Raw genomic sequence first — 19,721 nt, 5'->3', positions numbered from 1 at the left:
TTTTTTCTTTCTTTCTTTCTTTACTGTGAATGAACCATACATTCTTGCTTCTTTGCATGCCTCATAATTTTTGTTGAAAACTGGACATTTGGAATATTATAATTTGATAATTCTGGATGGCAGATTCTCCCTCTTCCCTGTGGTTTGCTGTTGCTGGTTGTGTGGCTAGTAGTTTTGTTTTGTTTTTAAGTGACTTTCCTAAACTATTTTAGTAATGACTATACTCTTTGTCATGAAGGGGGTCACTATTCCATTTGCTTAGTGCTCAGATAGTAATTAGACAGAGTTTCTTAAACACCTGGAGTCAAAAGATGTTTTTTTCCCAGTCTTTGTAGCTGGACTCTGTGTGTTGGTCCACACCCTCAGTGCTCACCTGGGCGGTTTGCGACTCTGCCTTCCCCTTCACTTCCTGCCTTCCCCTTCACTTCCTGCCTTCCCCTTCACTTCCCCTTCACTTCCTGCCCTCCCCTTCACTTCCTGCCCTCCCCTTCACTTCCTGCTTGCTCAGAGCCTGCAGTTCAGCCAGAGGTGAGCACTGAGAGCCTCTCAGGTCTTTTCTGTGCCCCATCATGGGCATGCATGGGGGCCTTATAGACTCCCAAGAATATGTGGAATCTTCCAATGCCCTTATTTCCCAAAGCATCTAATTTCTCAGCTCTTCCTCCCAGGTTTTTTGGGGTGTCCATTGTTTTCCCAACTGATATCCTTTGTCCAGGTGGCAGTGACTGGTTCATTTACCTTTAAATGTTCTGACCAAGCCTCTGTGTAGCTGCTTCTCTGGCTGGAGGGAATCTGAGTTGGCGAAATAAAGCAAGCCCTGTGTGTTAGTCCTTCAGGAAGCCGTCACTACTGTGCTCCTCTCCTGCCTTGTTCTGTTAGATCTTTAGAGAAGAAATTATTTGCCTTCACATTTCACTTCCCCAGTGCTTGTTCCCCCTCTGCCCACCACAGGATGCCCCTGCCCACAGAATGTGACTGGAAAGCCCCTCATCAAGGTCTCCAAGAACTCCCATTCCTAAATCCTGAGTTGGTTTCTATCACTGTGAGTGTGTGTACCACGGCCCCTGAAGCCCTAGGTCACTCTCCATACCACTCAGGAAGCCTGTGCAAGATGTTCCTGACCCCCGTGACAGCCCTGTGGCCCCTACTTTCCCTGCACCCATCCCTGTGTGGCCTGTCTCTTCCAGCACAGCTGCCTGGCCTGCGCTCCATCCCCACCTTCCCCGTCTGGAAGCAAGCCGTGCCTCCTGCGGTGGGACCAGTGAGAATTCCCCTTATGAGCCAGGCACTGGGGACAACAGGATGCCTAAACAGGAACCATTTGGTGGGTGTCTGAGGCCTCTGGACAGCGTTGTTCAGCAGGTGAAGGAGTCCATGTGAGCAGAATTTCCCCGAGGGTCGTGTCTCTGTCCAAATGTCCATCGCTGCAGTTTATGGACAGGGAGCGTCTGCCCCAGCCAGGCCCCACTGGGGATCTTCGAGGCACAGGTGGCCTCACTGCCACCCTCACTCCTGCCTCAAGGGCCAAAGCCAGAGCCCCCTGATATGGGCTGACTTGTGATGCCCCCGAATTCACATGTTGAAGTCCTAAGTTAAGGTCCTATGGATGGGCCCTAATCCAATGACTGGTGTCCTCGTGAGAAGAGGAGATGAGGGCAGAGACACACACAGAGGGACAGCCCCGTAAGGACACAGGGAGGAGACTGTGTCTGCAAGCCCAAGAGAGAGTCTTCGGGAACCAGCCCTGCCACACCTGGGCCTCAATTTCCAGCCCCAGGACTGTGAGGGACCCCATGTGTGTGGCTCGAGCCCCCAGTCCGTGGACTTTGTCACAGCAGCCTGAGCTGACACATGCAGCTCCTCTCAGGTGTGGGGGTCCTTTGTGCCCATAGAGCATGGCCGAGGCCCCCAAATCCGACTGTGCTCTCCTAAGGCGAGAAGAGTGGGCGGCATCGCAGCCCCGGGTCACCAGTGTCGGGGGTGTGGGTGAGGACTGGAGGGGACAGTGTGGCTCTGGCCATCTGCCTGTCTCCCATGGCAGGAGCTAAGAAACTACCCCCAGGAGGCCTCCTTCCTGCTGTCTGGTCTGGACACATTCCCACACTGTCCTGGGACTCCTCTGTCATCGCCGCCCTGAGACCTTCCTGTTCCCACCGGCCCTCCGCCCACCCAGCCCAGCACAGGGAGCTCTGGAGACCACGTGTCTGTTCTCTGCTCTGCATCCCAGTGGCAAGCCCAGGGCTGGAGCAGGGGGCATCCCTGAGCCTCTGTGAGTGTGTGCAGGAGGCCAGGATGGCCAAGCTCTCTCCGAGTGGAACTCCTGAGTGCTGGGACAGCTGGAGCCCAAGTCTCCACACCCACCCCCCACTGCCCATCTCCCACCTCCCAGCACAGCTGGGGCCTGCCACCCCCTGGGACAGCCCCAACCCTTGCCATGGGAAGGAGCTGCTTCTACCCACAGTGAGTGGGGCGTTGGCCTGAGTCATGTGGTGTCTGTGGGACTCAGCCAGTGAACAAGGCTTTTGGGCCCCACAGGACCTGGGAGGGGAGCCGGACAGCAGAACGTGCCACGAGGTGGACAGGAGCTTCCAGGTGTCACACAAGAGCCCCCCGAGGCCCCCCAGCTGGGGGTGTAAAGAGATCCACGGGGCCCAGCCCCCCAGAGCCAGGCCAGGCCCCACTCTGCCCCCTCCCGCCCTGGGTGCGGAGAGTCAGCACGGAGTCAGCTGGGGCCGCAGACGCTTTATTGGTGCTCAGAGGCAGAGGGTGACGCTGCTGGGGGTGACACCTGGGTCAGGAGGGCCCATCCCCAACCAGCGACCAGCGACCAGCAGAGGGTTGTGGTCTGCAGCCAGGAAGCACAGTGAGGAGCAGCCAGGGCTCGCCCGCCGGGGGGAGGTCAGGGAGGAGCCAGTGAGCATCTGAGACCCCACCCCGGGGCTGGGCGGCTGTGGCTGGGGCTGCTCCTTCTGTGTTGAGCTGTGCTGAGGCTGGGTGGGCTGGGAGGTCCAAGGACTGGCAGGGAGGTGGGGCCTGAGCCAGGCTGGCCCTGGGGGACATGGCCGTCAGCAGCTGGACTTCTGGCCTGAGGAGAAGCTGTAGCAGGCCGGGCGGGAGCACACAGGGCGGCAGAGAAGGGACACACAGGAGGCCTGGCGGCAATAGCTGGGCTGGCAGGAGGAGGTGGGGGCACAGCAGGAGGAGATGGGCACGCAGCAGGCGGGCCTGCACACAGGGCGGCAGAGGAGGGACACAGAGGAGGAGGGTCTGCAGCAGGAGGTGGTGCAGCAAGCTGGCTGGCAGCCAGACTGCTGGCAGCACAGAAAGGAAGCCCCAGAGCAGACAGGCACACAGCAGATGGGTTTGCAGCAGACAGGCTTACAGCAGACAGGCACACGGCAGGACTGCTGGCAGGGGGAGGAAGTGCAGCAAGCTGGCTGGCAGCTAGACTGTTGGCAGCATGAAGAGGAATCCTCAGAGCAGGTGGGCGCACAGCACACAGGTTTGCAGCAGACAGGCACACAGCAGGCCGGCTGGCAGGAGGAAGAGGCACAGCAAGCTGGCTGGTAGCTAGACTGTTGGCAGCACAAAGAAGCCCCACAGCAGACGGGCACACAGCACACAGGCTTGCAGCAGACGGGCATGCAGCAGGCCTGCTGGCAGGGGGAGGAGGTGCAGCAAGCCGGCTGGCAGCTAGACTGCTGGCAGCACGAGGGTGTGCAGGAGCTGGTGCAGCCTGATTGGCAGGGGCTGGGCTCACAGGTCACCTGGCAGCAGGGGCTGGATACACGGCTCACTGGGGTGCAGACCAGGGTCAGGCAGGGGGCCGGGGCGCAGCAGCTGGTGGCACAGCAGGGGGGCTCACAGCAGCTCTCTGGGCAGTCGTCCACCTGCCAGGAGTCGGAGTAAGCGCTGGAGCGGATGGACATGGTGGATGCGGCCATGCTGGGGTGGGGAGGAGGTGAGCTGGGGGAGGTGTGAGTGAGTGTGTGAGTGTGTCAGTGAGTGAGTTTGTGAGTGTGTGAGGTTCTTGGGGCTCTCAGGCTTTTATACCCCTCCTGGCCTTGTTGTTCCAGGGCCCACAGCTTCCCCTTCCTTGTTGCTGAGAGGCGGCGTCTGTCATGATTAGGGATGTTTGTTTGCTGGTGACATTGCCCAGCTCACAAATCTCCTGTCACACCTGGGCTATAGTCTGTCGCATGTGGAACCTCAGGGGCAGGAGTTGGGGTGGGCCTGATCCCAACTGGGTTCTGGAGGCAAGGACGTCTGTGGGCGTCTGGTGGGTGGGATGTGGGTGGGATGTGCCTGGGGCCATCCTTGGTTGCTGGGGCATCATCCAGCCACTGGCCCCAGCAGCCTCAGGACACGGGCTTCCTCTGCAGGAAGCCGGCCCTTAGGAATTATTTCCCGTGGTGCAAACTCGTCCTCTAGTATGGTCCTTCCCCTGCTGTAGGACACAGGACTCGCCAATTTCTAATCCCCATGGCCTCTGTGCCTCCTGCCCTCTGTTCATTGCCCACCCTGTCCTTTGCTTGGGAGGCAGCAGGACTCTGTTCCAGGGCAGGGATCGTGGGCTCAGCCCACTCCTTGCTGAGGCACAATGGCAGCATCGTGGGCTGTGGTTTCGGGTTCTGAACCCGTGAAGTAGCTGTGCTAGGCAGCAGGCAGCCGCCAGCCCTCGCCACTGCTGGAGCCATCTCCTCCGTGTGCCCTGCACTGCAAGCATCTTTTTCTCACCAGCCCTGCCCACAGGCCCCATCACACACCCCCAGGTCAGCCACAGGCAACTCTCACGGCTGCATGATCTTTGATGATGAATTGTTATCACCACAGGGCATGATGAAGTCCCGAGCTTCTTGCCTTATAAAATGGCCCTGATCACTTTCCAGGAACATTGCTCCCCACCAGCTAATTATAATATTGATTGTGATTTCACATTTTTATTTAAAAATTCAAGTACACATATGCATATTTCATTATAAAGTAAGACGTATTACACGATGTTGAGTAGAACGTCTTTGTTGCTCTGAATCTGGCAAAGCTGGAAACGGCCTCTCATTCTAAAAATAATGCTAACATTCTGGGTCAGACCTGTCCCCACAGGGTTTCTAAAATAAGACAGAAGTTGACCAGCTATGGCCAGCTGCCACACCCCACCAGTGCTGCCCAGGTTGTAAGAAGGAGGCTGTGGAGGCAGGGGTGGCCCTTCAGTCTTACGCAAAGTGTGGTGTCCCAGGGAGAGAGTCCTCCAGCTACTGTCCCTGGGGGTGTCTCTAAAGCGGGTCCTCACTGAAGAGGCAGAAGCAGCCGGTAGAAGCACAGGATCACTGGAGCAGCCGGAGAGAAGGTGCAGCAGTGGCCAGTGAGCCCCACAGTGGTGGCCCTGCACATTCCTTCCCCCGTCCCCATCACTGAAGAAATTAGAGCCCAAAACAGGGAGAAGGGGAGCAAGGAAAGAGAGGCCATGCCCCTCCCCGCGGCCTTCCCTGAGGTCCACTCAGACTTGCATGTGGGAACGCCGGGGATAGGACTGGGTTTCAGACAGGAAAGAAAAGTTTTGAACTGGTCCATTTTGGGCTATGGATTTGGTTCTGCTCTTTCAGGCCATAGCTTTATGATACGCTTCAATCATAGATAATTCAAGTCCCATTATCAGTATTTCTTTTTGTAAAAAAAAAATTTTTTTTTTTTTGTAGAGACCAGAGTCTTGCTATGTTGCCCAGCTGGTCTTGAACTCCTGGGCTCAAGTGATCCTCCTGCCTCAGCCTCCCAAATTTCTGGGACTGCAGGCGTGAGCCACCGTGCCTGGCCCATCATCAGTATTTCTGTGCCAAGTCTCCTAACTTTTCTTGCTCATTTTCTTTGCTGTCCTCAGCTCCCATTCTTCAAAGGTAAGCTTCATGTAGGCAGGAAGTGTGGTTGTCTTGTTCACCACTCAGTCTCTGAGGGCCTAAAATAATGCCTGGAGTAGGGAAGATCCTTCATAAAAACGGGCTGAAATAATAAATGTTTTTGGAGAAATTATTGAAGAGTAATTTTGAGCTCTGAAAACGATTCCATTGTGCTACCTTTTTCTTATGCTGTATAAAACTCTCTGTCAAGTTCTGCTTTTGTGTGTGGGGAATTGGCTGACATCAGACTGGCCATCTAGCTGAGAAAAATTAGGAAACCTGGTTTAACAAACAAAATCTCTATTTGAGGGCACCAGGAGTCACCAAGACAGCTGAGACTTGAGTGAGTGAATCCCTATTAGAGGGAAAGTGCACAGAAGTGAGTCTAATATTTCTTGTGGATTTTCTTATTGAGGCATTTACTGATTCACAGACTACAGCCATGAGGCTGAGGCTGAGCACAGCTTTTAGTAGTTTCATACAAATGGAAGACAAAAACATAGAGTTCAGGACCTGACAAGGGGGAGGGATTCTGGTAAAACAACAACAACAGACTGTCAGTTGGAAACAGTGAATGTAAGTGAAGGATTACGCCCTAGGATGAAGGAAAAAACAGAAAGAAGAATGAAGCCCACCTTTAAATCAGCTTGTATTGAACTCATATGCTCTGCCTGTAGCCTAAGTGCCTCCCAGAAACAAAAGTGATCTCTTCTGGAGACAGCAGCATCAACAGAGGCTCAAATCATCTTGGAAATTTTCATGAAGTCCTGGATTCAGTCAAAAATTACTAGGGCTACTAGAAGACAAACCAACTGACCAAAGGACCAAGAGGAAAAAGCAAACAAGAGAAACAGATACACAGGACCTTTAGATATTAGAATTGTCAAACTGGAATTTAAAATAATGCTGATTAGCTTGCTCAAAAAACCAGAGGACAAATGGAGAATTTCATTGTCAAACTGGATTTATGAAATGGAATCAAACAGAAATTCTGGAAATGAACATAATAGCTGAAATTAAGAACTAAGTAGATTAGCTAGACAACATATTAGACAAAACCAAAGAGAAGATTAGTGAAGAAAGGGAGATGAGGAAATTCAGCCCTGAGTACAGAGATGGGAAAGAAAAGAGGGAAATAAAGAAAGTGGAGTAATAAGCATGCCCTTATGTTATAAATAATTATGAATATAAATGGTTGAAATCATAGAAGGAGATGAGTAAAATAAGGGTAGTAAAATATTTGAAAGTTTAATAGACAAGAATTTTAAAGTGATGAAAAACATTAACCCATAGATGCAAAAAGCATTTAAGAATCTTTAGCAAGGTGAATACAAAGGAAACCATGCCTGTGCATATTGGGGCTGAAATCCAAAGACAGAGAAAAATTTAAAAACAGCCAAGGGAAAAAAAAAAAAGAAATATTACCTTTAAAGAAGCAACAATAGCATTTACAGATGACTTCTCAGTAGAAATGATGGCAGCCAGAGGATGATGGAATGATATATTTACTGTCTGAAAGAAAAGAAGCACCAAGCTAGAATTCTACACCTGGGAAGAAGATCCTCGAAAATGAGGACAGGAAAATGATGTTCTCTGGATGCTGAGAGGATGTGTCACCAGTAGGATCTGCACTACAGAAAATAAAAAGATAATTAGGCAGAATGAAAATGATCACAGATAGAAGCAAGAAGTCGAAAAGGAAATGAAGTGTAACAAAAGGAGGACACACATGGAGAAATCTAAATGAATATTTACTGTATAAGAAATATTCTACTGTCTCAGAAGTTGTAAAATATTTATAGAAATAAAATACATGGCAAGAAGATCACAAAATTCAGGAGGAGGCTAAGTGAAGTTAAAGTGGTCTTAGTACACTATACTATCTGGGAAATAATATAAGATCTAATTTACATTAGACTTTAAAAAGTCATAGATTCATGTTGTAATCTCCACTAGAGTAATGAAAGAATATACAACTCAGGAGGAAGTAGATGAGTGTAGTGGGTTGAATCTTGCCTCCCCAAAAGTCATACCCACCCAGAACCTCACTGTGTTAGGCTGGTCTCGCATTGCTATAAAGAAATATTTGAGACTGGGTAATTTATAAAGAGGAAAGTTTAGTTGGCTCATGGTTCTGCAGGTTGTACAGGAAACATGGTGCTGGCATCTGCTCAGCTTCTGGGGAGGCCTCAGGGAGCTTTGCTCATGGTGGAAGGTGAAGGGGGAGTGGGCATGTCACATGGCAAAAGCAGTAGCAAGAGAAAGAGAGTGGGGGATGGGAGGTGCTACACGCTTAAACAACCAGATCTTGCCAGAACTCCCTCACTATCACAAGGACAGCACTACTAAGTCATGAGGGATCCACTCCCATGACTCAAATAGCTCCCCCAAGGCCCCACCTCCAACAGTGGAGATCACATTTCAACATGAGATTTGGCAGGGCCATACAACCAAACCATATCACTCACAATGTGACCTTACATAGAAATAGGGTCTTTGTAGATGTAATTAGTTAAAATGAGGTCATACCGGGTTATAGTGAACCTTAAATCCAATGACTAATGTCTTTATCAGAGAAAGGAGAAGGAAGTTCAAACACACAAAGGGAAGAAGGCGTATGACAACCAAGGCAAAGATTGTCATGAGGCAGCTATAAGCCAAGGGACGCCAAGGTTTGCTGGGAGCACCAGAAACTAGAAGCAGCAAGGACAGAGTCTCCCTTGGAGCTAAGAGAAAGCATGGCCCTGTGGATATCTTCATTTCAGGTGCCTGGCCCTAAGAACTGCGAGATAATAAATTTCCACTCTTATAAGTCACTTTTTTTGTAACATTTGATGTGGCAGCCCAAGGAACTAATACAGTGAGGGGAAGATGGGGGAATAAAAAATCTCAAAACACTAGATCCAAAAGTGGTAAAGCAAGGAGATAAAAGGGAGTAGATTCCTTGCATAAGCAAAAACCAAAATGAGATGGGAGGTTTAAGCTCAAACGTATCAGCAAAGCCCCACATTCTTGCCAGTCCTGCACAGCAGATGTGTTGTTACTTTAGTCAACACAGCTATACAGAGAGAGTCCCTTGGGGTTTAAGTTTGTATTGCCCTGATAACTCATGATATGGAGCATGTTTTCATGTATTTATTTGCCATCTGTACCTGCTCTTTAGGGAAGGGTCTATTTAAGTCATATGTTATATGGCAAAATACTAAGCACCGTGGGGTTCCATGCATATAACATTTTGGAAAAGGTAATTGTAAAGGGACCAAAAAAAATGTCAGTGGCTGCCAGGGACTAGGGTGGGGATGTGGAATGACTACAAAGGGCCATGAGGGAAATTTGTGGGATGATGAGAGGAGTCTACGTATTGATTGTGTTGGTGGAGACACAACTGTCTATATTTGTCAAGACACCGAATCCACACAAAAGGAAAAAAAATACAAATATCCCATATTGATTAAATAACTTGAATCTAACATCAAAAGCTTTCCTACAGAGCCAACTACAGACCCAAATACTTTCCCTGCTGAATGTTCTCAAACAACTGGGAGAGAAATAATACCAGTCTTAAATTTATCAGCTTGTTTTATTAGGCCGCCATAATTTTCCAGAACTTAGGAAGTGGGGCCTGAAGTATTGGCTTCTAGTGAGAGCAACTGAGGAATGATATGTGCTGCCCAGGGGGCCACGTGGATGTTACCTGGGGACATGATGGCCCTACTGGGGAGGGGCCAGCCATAGGCCAGGAAAGGAGCCTGATGAGGAAGCCACTGTCATACAGAAGCTGGAGCAGACTGATCGGCAGGGGCTGGGCCCACAGGACATTATGTAGTGATTAATGTCCATCCATCAATAAGATATACCAATTATAAATATATACATGTTTATCATCAGATCACCAATGTATATGAAACAAAAATGGACAGATTTGAAGAAAGAAATAGACAGTTCCAGTTCTACAGTAAGAGTTTGAGACTTCAATAAGCCATTCTCTCTAATTTAAAAAAGTATAAAATAAAAGAACTAAATTTTTATTCAATAAGGAAATAGAGGACTTGAAAAATGACATAAATCTACTGGGTCTAACAGATATGTGCAAAAACACACAACCCAACTACAGCAGAAAACTCACTCTCCTCAAGTTCACATGGGACATTCTTCAGATTAGATTATACCTTAGGCCACAAAACTAGCCTCAATAATCTAAATTGATTTGAATCATACAGAGTATCTTCTCTGATTACAATGGAAGGAAACTAGAAATCAGTAACAAAAGAAAAGCTGGAATTCACAAATATGTGTAACCTAATAGCACACTTTCAAACAACCAATTGGTCAAAGGAGAATTCAAAGAGAAGATAGAAAACTCTTGGAAAGGAATGAGAAAGAAATCACAGTAAACCAAAACTTAACGAGATGCAATGAAGGCAGTACATAGAGGGAAATTGATAGCTATGAATGCTTACATAAAAAAATAGAAACATCTCAAATAATTAATTTAACTTTACACCTGAAGGAACTAGAAAAAGAGCAAACTGAATCCAAATTTAACAGAAGGTAGAAAATAAAGACTAGAGCACAGATAAATGGAATAGAAATTTTAAAAATCAATCGAATCAAGGAACAAAAAAGTTGGTTCTTTGAGAAGAGCAACAGATTTGACAAATCTCTGTCTAGACTGATTAAAAGAAGACAGATTCAAATAACTAAAATCATAAATGAAAATGGGAACATCACTACTGACCTTACGTTAATAAAAATAATTATAAAGGAATACTATGAATATTTGTACCCAACAAATTAGATAACCAAGATGTAATGGAAAAACTCCTATAAACATACAAACTACCAACATGGCTACCTTTGCTGTTGATCTTTCTTCATTCATATTGCTTCAGCTTACTATCGACTGCCTTTGTATTTCAGCCTGAATTAGCATTTCTTGTAAGGCACATCTTTCAGCAACAAACTCTCAGGTTTTATTTACCTCAAAATGTGTTATTTCTTCACTTTTGAAGGATCACTTTGCCAGATGAAGACGTCTTTTTTTGTTGTTGGGTGCTCCCCAGCCCTGTGCCCGAACCCAGCGTGTTAAATATGTCATCCCAATGCGTTCTGGCCTCCATGGTTTCTGATGAGAAATCCGCTGTTAGTCTTCCGTCCCACTGCTTTCTACATTCTCTCTTTGTTTTGACTTTTGAGAGTTTGATTATACTGTGTTTTTATGTGACTCTCTTTGAGTTAGATTGATGTGTTTCCTCAATTTTGGAAGTTTGGGCCATTATTTCTTTAACTATTTTTTCTGCTCCCACTGTCTCCCCTCCAACTGGAAATCCTGCTAAGTGTGTTGGTACGCTTGATGGTGTCCCACAGGTCTTTTCAGATTTGTTTATTTTTGTTCATTCTCTCATCTGCTCCTCATTTTCTCATCTACTCCTCAGACAAGAATACTTCAATGGATCTATCTTCATGTTCACTAATTCTTACAGCTGCTAAAATCTGCTGTTGAAACCGTATCGTGAGTTATTTATTTCAGTGACTGTACTTTCCAATTCCAGAATTTCTATTTAATTTCTTTTTAAATTTCCTCCTATCTCTTTATTGATATTCTCTATTTGGTGAGGCATCATTCTCCTGGTTTATCTTAATTCATTGTCTGTGATTTTATTTAGTTTTTTGAACATGTTTAAGAGAGTTGATTGAAAGGCTTTGTCTAGTAAGTCCAATTCTGGGCTTCCTCAGGAAGATTTTCCATTAATTGCTTTTCCTCCTCATGAGTAGCTTATATTTCTTGCTGCTTTACATGGCACATGCCTCTGGTGAAAACTGCACAGTGACAATTACAATGGGATATTTCTGGGTATCAGGCTCTCCTCCCTCTGCGCAGTTTGCTGTTGCTGATTGTTGTGGATTGTGGTTGTTTTTGTTTGTTTCTGTCAGTTTTTAAAAATAGTTTCTTCACCATGTGTGCTGACTGTTCTATTAGCTTAGTGCTGAGATAGTAATTTGACAGAGAGTTCCTTAAACCCCTGGAATCAAAAACATATTTTTCTTCAGGGTTTGTAGCTGGGCTCTGTATGTTGGTCCACGCCTTCAGCACTCGGCTGGGGAGTTTGTGACTCTGCCTTCCCCTTCACTTCCTGCTTGCACCTTCACTTCCTGCTTGCACCTTCACTTCCTGCTTGCTCAGAGCCTGAGGTTCAGCCAGAGGTGAGCAATGAGAGCTTCTCAGCTCTTTTCTGAGCCAGTGCCCCATCATAGACATGCACGGGGGCTTTCTGGACTCTAAAAATATGTGGAACCTTCTAACTCCCTTATTCCTCAAAGCATGTCATCTCCTAGCTTTTCCTCCCAGGCTTTTTAGGGGTGTCCAATGTTTTCCCAACTGATAATTTTTGACTTAGGTGTCAGTGACTTGTTCATTTACCTTTAAACGTTGTAACACACACCCTCCATATAGCTGCTACTCTACCTTGAGAAAGTCTGAGTTGGTGAAATAAGGCAAGCCCTGTATGTTAGTCCTTCAGGGGGCCACCAGACGGTCGAAACAGGCAACTGCACTGCCTTACAAACAAGGTCCACTCTGCTTCCCTGGCAGCAGCACCCCACACCAGGAACTCCGGCTACTGTCTTCCTGACTGTCACCCAGCTGGGGATGGGGGATGGGGCAAGGGGAAGTTAAAATCCACAAGGTTCTCCTATTGGGCTCTGTTGCTTTTACTTGATTATGTGTTCCCTTGCTTGCTGCAAAGCTTCGACCATTTTCCAGAGTTCGGGTAAAGTTGATTTTACCAGGTAGTGTTTGTTTGTTTGTTTTTGTTTGTGTATTAGTCCTTTTTCACACTGCTATAAAGATACTATCCAAGACTGAGTAATTAATAAAGGAAAGAACTTTGATTGACTCACAGTTTCACACGGCTGGGGAGGCCTCAGGAAACTTACGGTCATGGTGGAAGGCAATGGGGAAGCAAGGACCTTCTTCACATGGTGGCAGGAGAGAGAAGCAAGTGAGAGCAGGGAAAACTGCTTTATAAAACTGCCAGATCTGGTGAGAACTCACGATCACGAGAACAGCATGGGGGAAACCAACTCCATGATCCAATCACTTCCCACCAGGTCTCTCCCTCAACACCTGGGGATGACAGTTGAAGATGAGATTTGGATGGGAACACAAAGTCCAACCATATCTGTTTGTTTTGCCAGTTTCTGATGTTCTGTGGAGGGACAGGCCCTTACAGTTCCCCGCTGCACCATTTCCTCTGTCATCAGTCTTAGCAGGCACAGTTTGGACACTCTTTTTGAGGGTATTTCTAAATATCTTTATGAATTTGAAATCTGCTAACACTCCAGCTTAGAAGTGCCACTTTTAGGAATTTAGTGGCACATATCTGAGTGTGGAAAGGTATAGTGGAAACACCCACAGAAGTGTCGTTTGTAATAATGAACAACTAGAGAGACATTCAGTGCCATCCACCTGGCGTTGCAGACATCAAGTGCGGTGTGTTCACGCTTTGGAACACTGCGCAGCTTGCTGAAGAAAACCATAAGATATTTTTCTTTATTAAATTGGCAAAGAAAGAATAATGTGTGCCCCCAGCATTGTGATTGTATAGCTGTTAAGAAGTAAAGACTCAGGGCCTCTTGCAGGCAACCTGGTGACGGCCACACCTTGCCAGCATCCCTTGCCTGCAGTTGTATTTCTAGGAATCTGTTGCTCAATCCTGTTTGAAACCACATCTGGCTACAACTGGACCTGTGTGTCCATGTGTTTCTCTAACCCTCTGGTCTGCATGTGTCCCCACACTGTCCTGGACTTCCTCTGCCATTGGGGCCCTCCGCCCACCCAGCCCAGCACAGGGAATTCCAGAGGCCGTGTGTCTGTTCTCTGTTCTGCATCCCAGTGGCAAGCCTGGGGCTGGAGCAGAGGGCGTCCCTGAGCATCTGTGAGCATGCACAGGAGGCCAGGATGCCCAAGCTGTCCCTGAGTGGAACTCCCTGAGTGCTGGGACAGCTGGAGCCCAAGTCTCCCCCCATGTCCCACCTCCCAGCACAGCTGGGGCCTCTGCCACCTGCCAGGAGTCAGTGCAAGTGCTAGAGGAGACGAACATGGTGGACGTGGCCATGCTGGGGGTGTGGAGGAGGTGAGCTGGGGGAGGCGTGAGTGGGTGAGTGAGGTGAGTGAGTGGGTGAGTGAGTGAGGTGCTTGGGGCCCTTGGGGTTTTAGAGACCCCCCATGTGTGTTTTCTAGCAGGGTTCCCCACTGCACCCTCCTTTCCTGGTTGCTTTTCCTGGTGGGTGTCTAGGCTATGGCACGTGTTCCTCCTAGGAACTTTTAGCACAGCCTTGGGGCTGTGTTGAATTGGCTGGGTTGTTCGGCCCCAGAAGCAAAAGTCAGACAAAAAATACACCCAAGTGGGCAGGCGTGACCGAAGCAGAGGCTGAGGCTTGCGCGAGCACGTGCTGCCTTAGGGCTGCTTGGTGTGGTCACACCGCAGACTCTGTCCATGTGCCGCCTGCGCTGAGCCAGATGTCTGGTGCACAGCCGCATTGTCATGGTGTCTCATTCTCACTGCTGAGCAGAGCTCTCGAATTGGGTGCTGACCAGGGCAGGGTCTCGGGTTCCAGGTAAACAAAGCCAGGCTTGCCCCACTGATCTGAGAACAGGGACTGGAGTTGTGGGAGGTGGAGAAGGAGGCTGTGAAGGTCTGGAAGGCACCTGGCAGGGAGGAGGAGGAGGCAGGGCCAGGCAGCATGGTGAGGGACTGGGGAACCAGGGTCGGGGGCTGACAGGCTGTGAAAGGTAAGAGCCCTGTGGCTGCACACCTGTGACATTTGGGCCAGTGCCCCAGCCTTGTGTCTGTGGTTATGTGGAAGGTGGTGTGGGGTGGAGAAGGGAGGTGCTCACCCCCAAGGCAACATCCTGGCAGAGAAAAAGAAGAATTGTAAGATCTCTCCCCGCTTTCGAGACAAAAGGGCACCGCGAGAGCGTCCGCCTCCCCTGGGGTTTGTTCCCTGCTGTCATGTCGTTAGAGCAGAGGTGACCTTGGCAGGGATCTGGGGCAGCTGCCTTTGCCTGCATCGAACAGATGTGGCCTCGGGCTGACAGCCTAAACATGTGTGTGCAGTGACACATAGGAAGCCCCGCTGGGAGGCGCCCGCCGACACGCTGCACTCTGCCCAGGCGCTGCCGACCTCTGTCTGTGGCGATGGGGTCGTCTTCTCTGTGTGGCCTCCGCTGGGGGATGTGGCACTGCGGGGACACCCTGTTGCTCAAGCACCTCCTGACAGTGGCTTTGGCATCCCTGGCGGCCCCGCCTGAGGCAGTTGTCTCATGGGCGTGTTTTCCTTCATGAAGACCTCCCAGCAGCGTCCAGAATGCTCAGGGTCTGGTCCCGGGAGGACAGTCCTGGGTTAAATGAGACGAGGACGTCAGGGTCACCAGGGCAGTGCACAGACCTATCTGATTCCAGTTTGGGGGGCTTTTTGGGAAATTTGGATACGATTGTTGCATGATGTTCTGCTTCTTTTGATAACTATATATATATAGAAGTTGGCCATCTTCAGCTGCACTCGCTGCAGGCAGGCGGGAGAAAGCCCTCACTCCCAGGAGGCACCTGCAGAGAGACCCGGGGGAGGTGCCGCCATGTGGCTACAGCACTGAATTTCAAATGGTTCCAAAAAACCAGAATAAATTAAAAAAAAAAAAAAAAAAAACCTTTGGTCATGGAATTAATGACATCTGGTTAATCTGGGTGGTGAGATCCCCGCTGTCATTAATTCCATGGTAAAAATGTCTTTAATCCCCCAGCTATTTCTCTGGAAAATCCGCTGAGAGGTGGGATCCCATCCACTTATTTACACAAACTGCTAAAGCGTGTCCCCAGGCCAGAGAGCGCTGCCTCGCTTGGCACCTGTGCGGCCTGGACTCTCTTCCGCAGCCTGGGCACTCGCGCTCCTGCGTGTGTGCGGGTCGGGTGAGCGCACGGCCCTCGTGCAGGGCCTCCCCGTGGTGCGGCGCCGGCTCCATTCTTCTCCATTCCCTCGTGGATGGATATTTAGGTCGTTTCTAATTTTTCATGGTAACAAACAGTGCCGCTTACGTACATGCGCCGGAGATTTTTCAGCACTGCCGATGGCGGAGTCCAGGAGGGCCTCTCACATGGTAGGATACGGCCCCGCCTCTTCCCAAAGCAGTGATGCCAATCCCCCATTTCCACAGCCAGCTGGAGCTCCTGCCCGCCACGTCCTGTGAGCGATGGGTGTGGCCAGCTTTTTCTTCCAGGACAGGTGGGGTGAGGTGCCTGGGGTTCCTGTCGGCAGGTGCCTGCCTTCCAGGGGTGCCGATGTCTCATGTTCCAAGGCCATTTGGGCCGCTGGGTGGGAGTAGCCTGTCCATGCCTATTTCCTCCTGGGAGTTTATGCTTTTGTCTCATTGAAATCTTCTCGGTCGAGTGTCTTCTCACACACCGTGGCTTCGTTTTTCACTGGTTTTCTTGTGGCATAGAGAGTGGTTTTGTGGTCTTGTGGTTTTCGCTGTCGTCTTGTGGCATAGAGAGGTTACTGTCTGCTTATGGAGTCAAGGACATCAGAGTTTTCTTGAACTCTTGCTCTGCGTGTCTCATTGGAGAAGTCTGTCATGCATTCATCTGTCTGCTGGTGATGGTCCCCCCAGCCCAACACCCCCAGGCAGGCCCCGTCAGAGGGGAGAGGGGCCAGCAGGAACGTTCCGGAGCCCGGCCACACGGCCCTGCCAGGAACCGAGCCTGGAACTGGGAGGAGAGAAGGGCAGACCAGGGACTCTGTTCCACCCTCGCCTGGGCCCTGGGATTGGTCACTCACGAATCGCAGAGGTTTCTTAGACTCCCTGTCTGTAAGGGGGCCCACCCTGACAGCCCCCTGGGGACAGTGCCTCTTGTGGAGCCGGGCTCCCTCCAGCCACTGTGACTACTGGTCGTGTCTCTGGGCGCTGTCCCCATGCTGGTGATGCAAAGTGCACGGCACAGGCCAACTTAGGGCTGCCTGACGTCAGTGGGGATGGCCATCCCCAGCTCAGACCGTGTGCTGGGCTTGGATGGGTGTAGAGGAGGCAGTGACGCTGCCGTCACGGATCGTGAATGGTCAAAGCAGTGAGCAGGGGGCTTGATGCTGTGGACAGAGCAAGATTGGGGAGCTGAGGTCCCCAGAGACAGACACCAGAGCAGGAGCTCATGACGTCGTCAGGTGAGGGACCTACGGCAGGAAGGGCAAGCCCAGCAGAGCAGGGGCCGTCCCTATGCCGCTGGGCAGGGTGGGAGGAGGAGAGGCCTGAGCTGGAGCCGTGTGGACCCCTGACCCCGGTCGGGGCGGCAGAGCCACAGGGCCTTGAAGAACCTGGCCAGGCCTGGCCTGGGAGAGATTAGGGACAAGCCTTGAAAATCACAAGTCGCGCACCTAAACGACGTGAAGGACGTGCATGAAGGACGTGCATTTCAGGGGCAGGGGCGGCGGGCCTTGGGGAATGTCCCAGTCGGCAGCAAGCATTCCCCCCATCCCATCCCTCCACCCACCCCATGATGATTTTGTCTCCATCAAGATCCTGGGGGAATCCTGTGTGTCCCTCCACCCACCCCATGATGCTTTTGTTCCCATTGAGTCCCTTGTCTCCTGCGCAGGTGCAGCAGCCCCTCCCTCTCCCCTCGCATTGCTGCTAAACGGGCAGAACCCTTGGGCGGGCGGCACACAGGGAGTGTGACCAGGCCTGGAGGCTGCAGTGCCCGGACCCCAGGCCAGCTTCCCGGCAGGTGAATCTGCAGGGTGGGCTCTCCCAGGTGGGACAGTGGGTGGGACGGTCCTGGGGCCTGGAGAGCCCCACAGCCCAGGGCACGACAGCGAATGACCAGGCTCAGGAAGACCCGGGCACAGGGGCTGAGCCGGGACTGAGCCTTCCTGGGAGTGACCATGAGTCCCACCTGGTGACCTCCCTGGAAGAGTTAGGCCACTGCCCCCTGTGACTTCTAGGTTAAGTCACTCACTCCTAGAAACGGTCATGGCTGGAGGAGACCAATGTCAGCTCAAAACCGTGTGTCCTCCCAGGAGAACAACAGGAAAGGAGAATCAGGTGACCAAGGAGAGTTTATTGGGGAGTAAGAGGAGGTGCTGAGAGGTTCAAGTCGAGGCCAAGTGACCCAGAGCAGAGAAGCTGGGAGGGAGGACAGGGGACCCAGCAGGCAGGTGGGCACCTGCTGGAAGGCAAGAGCTGGGGAGCAGCGAGGATGGAGGCTCCTGGGAGTAAGGAGGGGGAGGTCACCTCAGCACAGGGGAGACATGGAGACCCCATCCCAGGTAGGGGCAGCCACTTAACCCAGGTCAGGACCGGAGCCGGCTGGCCCTGGGGGACGTGCCCATTAGCAGCTGGACTCCTGGCCTGAGCAGAGGCCTCAGCAGGCCAGGCGGGAGCACGCAGGGCGGCAGAGGAGGGACAGGCAGGAGGCCAGGTGGCAGCAGCTGGGCTGGCAGGAGGAGGTGGGGACACAACAGGAGGGGACAGGCACACAGCAGGCGGGCCTGCACACAGGGCGGCAGAGGAGGGACACGGAGGAGGAGGGTCTGCAGCAGGAGGTGATGCAGCAAGCCGGCTGGCAGCTAGACTTCTGGCAGCACAGAGAGGAAGCCCCAGAGCAGACAGGTACACAGCAGATGGGCTTGCAGCAGATGGGCACACAGCAGGCCTGTTGGCATGGGGAGAAGGTGCAGCAAGCTGACTGGCAGCTAGACTGCTGGCAGCATGGGGAGGAAGCTCCAGAACAGATGGACACGCAGCACACGGGCTTGCAGCAGATGGACTTGCAGCACACAGGCACACAGCAGGCCTGTTGGCAGGGGGAGGAGGTGCAGCAAGCCGGCTGGCAGCTAGACTGCTGGCAGCATGAAGGTGTGCAGGAGTTGGTGCAGCCTGATTGGCAGGGGCTGGGCTCACAGCTCACTGGGGCACAGACCAGGGCCAGGCAGGGGGCTGGGGCACAGCAGCTAGGGGTACAGCAGCTGGAGGCACAGGAGCAGGGCTCGCAGCAGCTTTCCTGGCAATTGTCCACCTGCCAGGAGGAGCCAGTGCAGGTGCTGGGGGAGGAGACTCGGCTGACACGGCCCACGTCACTGGAGCAGACAGACATGGTGGATGCAGCAATCACATACGTCCTGGTGCGGCAGGCGTCAGCCATGGTGGGTGCTGGACTGGGTGGTGTGAGTGCTGGTGTGAGGTATGTGGGTTTGCATGCCCTGGCTGAGGTTTTATACCCTCCCTGGGTATTTTCCTCACAGGAGTCTCACAAGCCTTCCCTTTCCTTGTTGTGGCTGAGACTTTGCCTCCAGGCAACCCTAATTAGTTTACTTGCTGTGGGATGTTACTGTGGTCCCAGGACTGCTGCATGTGGTTGGGTGATGCTGACCACTTGCAGGTGTCTGTGCCCTGCAACCACACACAGTGATGCTGCATGTCTGCTGGTGGAGCTGGGAGTTGAACAGATCATGAGTTGGCAAGTCTGGAAAACCCAGCCCCACTTTCCTCCTGTCTTTGCCTGTTTGTCTTTGCTATTGGGGTATTTGGTACCAGGGGTGGGGTGTTTTTTTACCAGCAGATGTTCTCCACCTGTCCCAGAGTTCTGCTCCATTGAACAATGGGTGTCTCGGCTAGGAATGCCCCCCGGCTCCCCACCCTGCCACCCCTACCTGTTCCATCTGCAAACTCTGGTGCGATGCCCCTGTATTAGTCCATTTTCACACTGCTGATAGAGACATACCCAAGACTGAGAAGAAAAAGGGCTTTAATTGGACTTACAGTTCCACATGGCTGGGGAGGCC

At 51.1% G+C, this 19,721-nt stretch overlaps 2 protein-coding genes across 5 annotated transcripts in view; one reads left to right on the top strand and one right to left on the bottom strand.

Annotated features, from left to right (window-relative positions):
* TSPEAR (thrombospondin type laminin G domain and EAR repeats) overlaps positions 1 to 19,721 on the top strand; it is a 214,484-nt gene that overhangs the window by 79,583 nt on the left and 115,180 nt on the right. The gene's annotated exons all lie outside the window — the stretch shown is intronic.
* On the bottom strand, positions 3,066 to 19,033 carry LOC100990200 (keratin-associated protein 10-9). Of its 4 annotated transcripts, none has more exons than XM_063601457.1 (2): positions 18,503 to 19,033; positions 3,066 to 3,797 (listed from the first exon to the last, which is right to left on the bottom strand). In XM_063601457.1, exons 1-2 carry the CDS (start codon positions 19,031 to 19,033, stop codon positions 3,066 to 3,068), a joined length of 1,263 nt encoding a protein of 420 aa, XP_063457527.1. The 4 variants fall into 4 exon arrangements, with proteins under 4 accessions (XP_063457527.1, XP_034804173.3, XP_063457528.1 ...); XM_034948282.3 differs by lacking the exon at positions 18,503 to 19,033 and having other exon boundaries at positions 3,066 to 3,152; positions 3,255 to 3,944; XM_063601458.1 differs by lacking the exon at positions 18,503 to 19,033 and having other exon boundaries at positions 3,066 to 3,377; positions 3,597 to 3,944.

The sequence above is a fragment of the Pan paniscus genome, chromosome 22 (genome assembly GCF_029289425.2).
Source record: "Pan paniscus chromosome 22, NHGRI_mPanPan1-v2.0_pri, whole genome shotgun sequence".
NCBI classification, from domain to species: Eukaryota; Metazoa; Chordata; class Mammalia; order Primates; family Hominidae; genus Pan; species Pan paniscus.
Note: the sequence above shows the minus strand (reverse complement) of the source record. Positions and strands in the feature narration are given on the sequence as shown.